The sequence below is a fragment of the Cebus imitator genome, unplaced genomic scaffold, assembly GCF_001604975.1.
Source record: "Cebus imitator isolate Cc_AM_T3 unplaced genomic scaffold, Cebus_imitator-1.0 Scaffold173, whole genome shotgun sequence".
Lineage (NCBI taxonomy): Eukaryota > Metazoa > Chordata > Mammalia > Primates > Cebidae > Cebus > Cebus imitator.
Window position 1 is genome coordinate 3,674,866 of NW_016107488.1, and position 11,039 is coordinate 3,685,904.

General features: G+C 37.5%; 1 protein-coding gene across 7 annotated transcripts in view; it reads left to right on the top strand.

Moving 5' to 3' along the window:
- ATP8A1 (ATPase phospholipid transporting 8A1) overlaps positions 1 to 11,039 on the top strand; it is a 248,531-nt gene that overhangs the window by 226,623 nt on the left and 10,869 nt on the right. For all 7 annotated transcript variants that reach the window (XM_017544905.2, XM_017544903.2, XM_017544902.2 and 4 more), the window contains 2 exons: positions 6,492 to 6,580; positions 7,287 to 7,379. In XM_017544905.2, coding sequence (XP_017400394.1) covers positions 6,492 to 6,580; positions 7,287 to 7,379 — 182 coding nt within the window. The remainder of the gene's footprint in view (positions 1 to 6,491; positions 6,581 to 7,286; positions 7,380 to 11,039) is intronic.

Sequence of the window (11,039 nt, forward strand, 5' to 3'; positions counted from 1 at the left end):
GGGTTTCACCATGTTGACCAGGATGGTCTCGATCTCTTGACCTCGTGATCCACCCGCCTCGGCCTCCCAAAGTGCTGGGATTACAGGCTTGAGCCACCGTGCCCGGCCTCAGAATTTCATGTCTTTTAAAGCTTAATCCATTGTATGACTATGCCACATTTTCCTTATCCACTCATCTGTTGATGTTGTTTACACCCTTTGGCTGTAGTGAACAGTGCTGCTATGAACATTGGTGTGTGAATTTTTTTAAGTCAAGCCAGTGAGATTTGCCAGTAAATTGAATGCGCAGCTCTAAAGAAAAAGGGGAACAAAGATGACTTGAGTATTTTGGCCAGAGCAGCCAGAAGGATAAAGTTTGTATTTCCCTAGAGGAGGAAGACTGGGATTTCATATTCTACTTCTTTTTCTTTGACATTGCAAAGTGTTCATACTGTGTAGTTACTTAAAATCTTTGTTAATGCTGGTACTTCCTTCTCTTCCTGCCTGTTCTATAGCTCTTCCTCACCTCCCCACAACCGCAAAAACAAGCAAACAAACAAAAACCACTTTTATTTCCAGGTTTCATACCTTTCTTGGATTCATTGAAATATTTCTGATGATTCAGACTGGGAGGTGGGGATAGTTTAACATATTTAGCTTTTAATGCACATCCCTCAACCTTTAACACAAAAGGCAACCTACACTTGGAAAAGGATAGTTGCGGAGTTAAATCAACTCCTCTCCCTAAAATACATTGTTATCTAGCAATAACTCCCCCTAGAATAACCCCTTGCCAGAACACAAGAAAACTAAGCAGACCGTAACCACCAGATCTCAGGAACAGGGTCCCCAGTCCCTGTTGTTTTTCACTTAGTTTCTACAACACTAGGTTGTGAGAACATATTTATGCATAAATTATTGAACATCTGATTGGTGGCTAAGCACTTGCATCGTGAGAATTAAGAGAGCATATAGTCTAACAAGATGAATGAGCAACTAGAAAATGGGTGATAGGTACCAACATAATGGAAGCCCAAGTCGTGTCCTCTGAGTCTAAGGAAGGAAGTAACATCTGAGGGGAAAACAAAGAAGCAGTAGGCATCACAGGTGCAAAGGCCCAAGCATAAGAGTGAGCATGGGTGCCTTCCAGGAACTGAAACACGTTATATGTAGCAAGAGATGGGACTGGCTTGAGAGATGATATTGGCAAAGTGATCAGAAGTCAGATAGAAAGGTCTTGAAATCTTATTAAATATTTTGTTTTCTATTCTGAAGACAGTATGAAGCCACAGAAAGGGTTTAACCCAGGAACTGCTAACATCGAATTTGCCTTTTGGAAATATCTCTTTGGCTGCAGTGTGAACAGCTAGAAGCAAAGTATTTCTGAAGTCAGGACAGCTAGAAGGACAGGCAAATTTTTTGGACTGGGATAATGGTGGCAGAGTTGGTAAGGGATAGGTGAATCTGAAGATGCTAAAGCACAACAGAACCTGGTGAAATACTAGAGGTAGGGTAAAAAGCCAATTCAGGAATAGGGCGCAGGTTTCTGTCTTGGGCAGCCAAGGATGACACCATTCCCTGAATAGCTTGTGCTAAAGTAAAGCAGGCTTTGGAGGGAAGACAGTGTGTGTTCAGTGTGGGATGTGTGAGGTTTGAGGTGCCTGTGCAACATGCAAGTTTGGAGCTCAATAGTCTAGTCTGTGCTTCAAATTCCGGTGAGAAATCTAAGCCACGGGTGATTTGTGGCTGATTTCCATATAGATGATGATACAAACTGCAAATCCTTCCAGGGACGGTGTTTGTGTGCTAACAGAAGGCTTCTGGGAGAATACCAGGGCAGTTTACCTTTCCCTTCAAGACTCTAACTATCAATTTTCTGATCATTACAATCTGTGAATATCTTCAACAGCTTGGATAACATTCTGACCTAGGGATGCACATTTGCCTAATCAGCCACATAGTGCTCTGTTAGCTTTAACTAGTATTTTGTTATTTAAAACAACCCACAACCAATATTTGCTTTCCCCAAAATTAGTTGTGTGGAATATTTTTAAGAAGGATATGGGGGAAAGTGTTCCATAATAAGTAGATGACTTAAGGAAACCTTGGTTTAAAAAAACTATTCAGTAGGGTGCTTTATACTGACTTTTTGTTTGTTTTTGTTTTTGTGGGACAGAGTCTCGCTCTGTTGCCAGGCTGGAGTGCAGTGGTGCAATCTCCGCTCACTGCAACCTCCGTCTCACAGGTTCAAGCAATTCTCCTGCCTCAGCCTCCCAAGTAGCTGGGATTACAGGCACATGCCACCACACCCAGCTAATTTTTGTATTTTTAGTAGAGACGAGGGTTTCACCATGTTGGCCAGGATGGTCTCGATCTCCTGACCTCAAGTGATCCACCTACCTCGGCCTCCCAAAGTACTGGGATTACAAGCGTGAGCCGCATGTCCAGCCTACTCTGACTTCTTGAAGCCTTGTGCTACTCTGCGCTGTGACTCTCCAAGAGGATGCTGCTGTGGTTTCTTTTCACCTTTACTAAATCTCTGGCAATGGGCCCTTTGAGGGGATGCTTTCAGGATTAGCAACCACAGGACAGTTTCATGAGATACTGATTAGCAAAAGCTGGACCTCATTTTAACACATAGTTCAGAAATGGAATTATCGAATTAATAGGAATAAATGTTTGTGGTGTTGGTGCACATTGCCAGTTACCTTTTCCAAAGGCTACTTCATTGCTGGTGGGAATATAAATTGCTACAATTACCTGTTCCACCATACACCACTCACTCCACCGAACTGTGATACTGAATTTTTAAAATCTAATCTAATTTGTCAGTGTTTCTCTAGGACTGCAAAATGGCTCAACACTTTTCCATGCTGTTGATTACGTGCTGCTGCTTTTATGAATACCTTTTCAGGTCTTTTCCCTGTCTCTTGAGATTGCAGCTATTCTTATGAAGATAGGTGGGCTATTTTTCTGATCAGATATTAACCCAGAATTTCATGTATTTGTAGTAGTCATTCTCCCAGTTTTTTATTGTTTACTTTTTTAGTTATTTTTTCGAACACACAGAAGTTCTACATTTTCGTGAATCAGTTCTTTAAAGCATCCTTTCACTGTTTCTCACTGTTTTTAAGCTTTAAAAGCCTTTATGTAAGGCTTTGTCCAGACACTTAATAAATAATCACTTCTTGGTTTTTTGTTGTTGCCAACGTTAATGTAACCCCTCTGGAAGTTACTCATTTCTCTTACTGCACTCCCTTCCAAAAAATAATGTGTTGAAGCACTATTTTCTGAATAATTTTCCCTTCCAAAATTAATCTGTTATGCCTATGTAGTTAATAATTTCTTTGAAAAAATTACTTTTCTCCATTTCCTAAATTGGCAAATTGAGTTGAATGGCACTTTGGCCTATGTTTCAGCATTGCGTTTTAAAATCGCAGATAAGACAAGCATATGTTGTGATATTAATCATAAAATCTGTAAATTGATTTACAGTTAATTTGATATTGTCATAAAAATTTTCTTCCATGAAGTTCATGGGACAGATCACTGGAAAAAACAAGACACTAGTGCACTTAAAGACATTTGACAATTGAAATGAAGAAAGTTTATTAATAATCAGCACTATATAGCCACTTTACAAACATTATTGAGTTTAATTCTTACAATCCACTGTACAGCTGAGGAAACCGATACTGAGAAGTTACTTCTCAAATGTCTGATTAGCTGGGAAGGGCAGTGCCAGGACCACTTCCAGACCTGCTTCAACTGGGGTCCATGGAGACAGTCTTAGGGTTTGCCAAACGGCCTTCTGTTTCAGCTGTCTATACATTTCCATGAGTAAAAGTCACAGCATGTCACTCTGATACTGACAGTGTAAGCACATAGAAGTAGACTGAAGAACCACGTTGTTAAAGGCTTGTAGGCAGGTGACACACTTGAATTCTCTCCCTTATGTGTCTGAACTTGGGCACATTGAAGATGAAGAAGAGTTTCTGTCTGGTGTGGGAACATAGGTGCTAACAGATCATGCCATGTGGGTCAGAAGGTAAACCGCTTATACCCGTCATGCCCCTTGGCTTGGCCAAATGCACATAAACTCGTATTTTCTCAAACATTCGTTCTCTGAAACTTCACACAGAAATTTCAGAACAATTCCTCTGTTGCAAGTTGCATTTTCAGGCAGCGTTGCTTTATTTTTGAAGACCCAGTGGTTCGATTTTGAGCCAACCTCCCTCTGCAGAGACAAGCGATTGCTTGTTCCCCACACAGGGCCTGTGCCCTCCAGTTACCAGCTTTGCAGCTTCCTCAGCTGATCCCTTCTCAAGTCCCCTGGGAGCCACTTTTGTGGCAGATTCCATTTGGTTTCACAGGGCCTCTAGGAGGGGCAGTGGGGGCCACTTGGCCTGGTGCACCGGTCTCCCACATTAGGAGCAATTTGCAAACTGCTCTCGGAGGGAACCGGAGCCCAGCCCCGAACAGGCTGCTCCTGTTACCACCATTGTCTCAGGATCCCTTCGTCTTTTCCCAGCTGACCTGCCTGCGAGTGGGGAAATGTGAAAAGTTAAAGACAAAACTGGTTTCTTCGGAGTGAGGGGGAGCTTTCTTATACAGAAAGGAAGGAAATACCTCTGTGGGATTTTATTCTTCCTCTCTCTTCATCCAAAAAATACAAAGAGACTCTCTGTCTTTAATGCGAATGTCGGCTTTAAATCTTTTAGGTTTGGATTAACTCTGCAAAAGAAAAAAAAATCTGACAGGCTTTCAGATATGACGCAGAAAAACTTTTTTCCCCTCAATTCATGTTGTTCGTTTGTAAAGCCAAAGGCTGGTGGACTGAATGGTGGGGCGCCAGTCACTCCTCCGTCCGTCGTTAGCATCACAATGGTCAGAATTAGCAGCCTTGAATCTCCACCACTTTTGCCTTTTCCATCGGTGGACATTTAATACGAGGTGGCGAAGGCAAGAATAAATCCTCCTTCTCTTGCCCCCGCCCCCACCAAATTAAAATATATTAAAATTAAGCCAAGTAAGTGTGGTATTTTCAGTTACATGCCTTGGAATTCTTATCTTACCTTTCCCCCCAGAAGGAGAAATTGGTTTTTTACAGTTGTTACCTTACTAGAAAGCTTCTTTCAAACTAAAGAAAATCCACTGGCTTGATAGACATTTCCTATTACAGAGTTATTGTTGGTTTGCACTGTTTGATGTCAACAAACATGTCAAAGATCATGTTTTGCTTATTAAATAAAGTGACTTTTATGTGAATATGTTTCACCTTGTTGGTGTCTAGAATATGGTTGCTATTTCATTGAACCCACGTGGCAAAACTTATTTTCTGGAATTCTTTGTAATAGCATGTTTTTATTTTAAAAGCATTTAGAGCTATTCACTTCTACATGGTGAAAAATCTTAGTTTCCTTGAACCTACGATCTGTATGGATAAGCTCATGTCAATGCAGAAAAAAATTTAAACAGCAGTTCCTAGTTCTTAATTGAGAGTCAGAATGAATAGGTAATCTGAAATATAATTTAAAATTCATAATCTGCATGTGTCATAAGGACTGATTAAGACTACTTAAGTGTAATTGTGAAATTGCCTAGAATAATTAAACTCTAGGTTATTTTTAATTCCTGAACCATACCTGAACTTTTTTTAATTTTGTGTGATTTTTAGTAGAACCTAAATGTGTGTGCATTAGTTGGCTACTTTTTAATTGAATTAGAACCATACCTTTATGGATTTAAATAGATACTGAAAATGTACTCTTAATAAACAGATTAAAAGAAGTGAAACCAAAATATTTATTTTGCTTTTTTATTGTATAATACTATTCCTTTTAAATTCTGTGTAATCTAACTATATTACAAAGATATATTTTGTTATAATTGCAAATAAATAATAGAATTTATTTTTAAGTTATAGAATCTTTTTTTTTTTGCAACCCTAAAAAGCTCTAATACAGCAATTTGGTATTTAATATAAAGGAATTATTAAAGTTATATTTAATATACTTTTATTTGGCTTTTACATACAAGATATTGGCTTGACTTTAGCAATAACAGCTGTGCACCAATACCAGTTACATAAATCACTGAACAAAAATTAAGATTATTCCTACCTAATATTAGCCAAAAATAATCAAATTGTTGTTTTTGTAGGTATCTTAGTTTGATTATACTGTAATCATGATTTATCTGGATGATTTTTAATATCCTATAATTGTACAAAAGTAATTTTCATTTGCCAGAACTAGTAAATTTAGTTTCTAATAATGATTTATTTTATACCACATATTATTATAAGAGAATTTAATCCAGATTATATTTTAAATTTGCTCAAAAATTTATTTCTGTATTCTAAGTTAATTTCATAACTTGGAATTCAGAGTTGTATACTCTCTTATAGAATGATATTGTTAAAATAGTTTTATTTAAAATTACATAAAAACCAAACACAAATTATGTGTTTTTTTATTTTAAAGTTATGTTGTTTCTGCCGGTTTACACAGGCAGCCATGTTGTTCAGTTCCGGAGTCTTTTGGATGGGCTTGTTATTCATCCCTGTGGCGTCTCTGCTCCTTGATGTGGTGTACAAGGTGTAAGTACATACTCTGTTCTATACAGAAAAATATGGATGCATATTAATTCTCAGATTTCTCTCTTTGTAACATCAACTCAAGCATGTAGAGTTTGCAGGATAGGGACTGGTAATATTACTTAATTTTAAATAAGGAAGGGGTGATTCAGGAACTAGAAAACTAGTTTAAAAGACTAAATGAGAAGTAAAGCAGGTAGTTTCAGTTAACAGAGAAAAGTATATGGCATTGGAGAAAATTACATCAGGGAGCATGATTTTTAGAAACAGCCCCAAAACCCATACAGAGTAGTAGAAGAAAATTGTACTATTTCCAAACACATTTTTTATTAATATAAAAAGAAGTGTTTTCCTTGCCTGATTCCAAACATATATAAAATGAAAACATTACTAATTTTTTTCAAGGGTTATAAGTTTTAAAATCTTATCTCTTCCCCCAAAAAAGATAGCATTTATTACATGTTTATTTAAATAATTATGAGAGTTTTAATATTGTAAACCTAAACCATCATTTATTTTAAAACCATATAATTTCTATATTAATGCTCAAAATTATGGTAATTTTTAAGATTCTGTTGAAAAACTGCTTGTACTCTTGTTACTGTTGCACCTTGTCAGCAGCCTTGATAATAAGCCAGACATCTAGTTCTGTAAAGTCTTCACAAGAGTATTTCCATGCAAATCCCTTTTTTTTTTTTTCTTTTTGCAGGATCAAAAGGACTGCCTTTAAAACATTGGTCGATGAAGTTCAGGAGCTGGAGGCAAAATCTCAAGACCCAGGAGCAGTTGTACTTGGAAAAAGGTAAAATACACAGTGAATATGTTCTTTTCCAAATAAACTTTAAATTTATCTCATACTAGTGGTTGGAAATAAGTGATTAAGACTTGTATTTATCAGCCAGCATGGATCTGGCAATGTCACTGGCAGGTTTGGGAATCAGAGAGATGTGGATTTAAATCAAATCTGTCAGTTTCTAAACTGTGTGGCCTTGGCTACGTTGCTCAATCCTACTGAGCCTCAATTTCCTCATCAATAAAATGGGGGCAATAATACCTACCTAATGGTTAGTTGAAAGAGTTGAATAAAATATTATAAAGCACTTAGCATAGTGCACAGTCTTTAATGAGCATTAAATAAATGGTAGTTACAAACATTGTGTTATTAAACTGCAAGAAAAGAAAAAGACTTTTAGCTTGAAATAGGATCCATAATAAAATAGTATGTAATCAAAACCATAGTTTGATATAAGACAAACTACCTTATATAATTGCATTTGTGGTTCAGTAGTTATTAGGAACTGACCTGGATATATATCATATATGAAGTGAATTATGTCTCCCCAGTTCTCTTCCTTATCACCACCCCCCACCAAAGTAAAGCAAAGTTAGAAAGCTAATGAAATCCACTAAATTCACAAAGTGTCGTAAGAAAGAAATTAAAATTAGTTGCAGTCTATTATAAAACACAATTATGAAGATAATTTCTTTTTTCTTCACGTTCATCATACTAAAGTAAGCTGAAGTTTTGGCTAAACTATAGGAAATGTTTTACTCTGGTATTTGTCACATTAATCATGATTCGCTGTTGTTATTCATTTTGACACAATGGAGTAGGTGTCAGAACTCAGTGAGACCTTGGCTTCCAGCTCTCTCTTGTTCTCAGTATGCTGAAAGAACTCATCACACACCAGTGTGTGCTACTTTTTTGAAAATAATAGCACTGACTTTTGTTGAGCGCTCACTATGGCACTATGTGCCAGGTGCTTCCCTTGCATTTATGTGCATTATCTCACTAAGTCCCAGTGACAACCCCATACAGATCCATCATCTCCATTTTTTTTTCCAGATAAGGAAACTGGGGCTTTGAGAGGTGAAGTTCCCAAGGTTATTAGTGACAGATCTGGGCCTTGGGTCCATGCCAACTGATCTCAGAGCTCCTGCTCTAAAACATTCACAATTCTGCCTCCTTTTGCTACTTGTTCAAAAATATAATAGAGCTGCAAAAACAGCCTACTACTAACTTGACAGAGTACTTAACCTCTGACTCAGTGTCTCAGTGTACAGGAGGGGAATAGTAATACCTGCTTTCAAGGTTGTATTCTCCTCCCCCCACCTTTCCCTTCATCTAAAAGTTTGCATCCTAGTATTCCTCATAGGAAAGCACCTATTCCATTACCTGGCAGTTTGTCAGTAAATTCAGTTAGTAAATTCATATGTCAGTTCTCTTTCTCTGGTGATAAAAAGAATACAGTGAGAGTTCTAGCTCATGAAATTGTGAATAAAACCATTTATTTGTAATTATTAGGGAAAGACCACTGTTAATACCGTTATTATCCTTAACAGAATATTTCCAGATTTGTAAGTGTGTTAATAAAATCACCTTAATCCCTTCCACATGATACTTAGTTTGCCTTTTTGTTGTCTGCTAGTGACTTCAATTCATAAATCAGGCCAATGTAATGACCTCCAGGTCCTAAACATTCAGTGAGTCTCTAATATATGTAGCTCCTTCCATTAAATAAAATAAGCCAAAGAGCCCAAAAAGGAAAGAAGTGAAATCCAGCATAAATGACCACCCACTTCTTCATAGGAAATGCATCAGATAAATTTCCTGCTGCTGCCCATCTCCTTTGCCTAAAACAGCTATTTAGCTTTTCCTAAGAACTCAGGAATGTGTTAGCTATCAGCTGAATACCACAGACAAAACCCTGGACCAACATGTATTCCATGTTGCTGTTGCCACCCACTGGTGACCAGAAGTTTGATGATCATTGTAACCATAATGGCTTCCTGCTAGATGGCAGGTGCCAGGAGAGGGGAGGCAAGGGAAGGATCTGTGAAAGGAGAAAAGTAGCAACTGGATGGAAACATCTTCATGCTAAAGTAATGGTACTCTAAGGTAAAAGAATTGGTGGATTGATTTTACCATCTGGATTATTTTAGGAATCATGGAGAATGAGATTGATTTCAGATTTCAAAAAGTTAGCAAATTTTTTTTCCCCCCGAGATGGAGTCTCATACTGTCGCCTGGGCTGGGGTACAGTGGTATGATCTTAGCTCACTGCAACCTCTGCTTCCCGGGTTCACGTGATTCTCCTGCCTCAGCCTCACAAGTAGATGGGATTACAGGTGCACACCACCACACCTGGCTAATATTTTGTATTTTTAGTAGAGATGGGATTTCACTATGTTGGCTAGATTGGTCTCAAACTCCTGACCTCGTGATCCACCTGCCTCAGCCTCCCAAAGTACTGGGATTACAGGCGTCAGCCACAGCGCCCAGCCAAAAGTTAGCATATTTTATCTACATCATCAAAAGGGAAGAAACTGTGATTCTTGTGGATTCTAATGACACCAGATTTTCTTTAGTTCTGAAACATCATGTTATTTTATATCTGCTAGTCTTTGCATTTGCTGTTCCCCTGTCTGGGAGCCAGTACCCCTCTTACAGACCAGGCATTCCAATTCTCAGCTTTCAAAACCCAATGTAGATGCAGTATTTTCAACTTCTCACATCTATAATATGTAATTACTAGCCTACTGTCTCTGTACTTTTGTACTCTGTGTGTACTCTGTATGAAATTTTGTGTTTACACTGATCACATTGCATTATAAAGTATTAGTTTACTCTAAAGTATTAGTTTACTCCATGTATGTTTTTCCCCCCTACTAGATTGAGCTCCTAGAAGGAGAGGCCCATGTCTTAGTCATAGCTGCAACCCAGCACCTGGTGCAGCACCAGGAACATAGTAGCACTCAATAAATATTTGTTGAGTGGATGAACGGGATGGTTAAGAGAATAAACTAAAGAATGGATGAAAGAAAGAGTGGGCAAAAGGATTGCTGAGTAAGAGAAAGGATTGTTGAATTGATGATTGACCTGTTAGCTGTGAAACAGAAATCTGATACATAAAAACATAGAGAGAATTTTATAATTGGTACTTCCCAAACAAGGTAATATCCAAAGCAACCATCATTTGCTTTTTTGTTATACAGTGATACAGTTCTTAAGAAAGATCTTGTGAGTTGATCATCTCCAATTTTTTTAATCTTCACTAAGTATGACTATTAAACTCAGGTTATGTATAAAATGCAAATGTCAGAAAAACAATAAATTGTAAGTACATAAGGAAGATTAATATTTGCAATAATGTCTTTGTTCATTTTCAAAAATAAACCATCTTGGTTAAAACAGACATTTTTAGTAGAAGTAGCATGCCACCTACCATATGCCGCAAATTAGATTCATTTTATTATATTTTAGGGGTAAAATATGTTTAATCAATCTAAATATGTTCTAAAATGCATGCTTTTGAACCATGGGTTATAGCAGAAATAAATGCAAGTCTACAATGGTGAGAGAATAACCTAAACCTTACTCCCGAAGGTTTAAAATAATCCAAACCTTGCTGCCTTCTGACCTCTACCAAAGTCCATGTAAGGAGCTGAGTTCTTTTTTTTT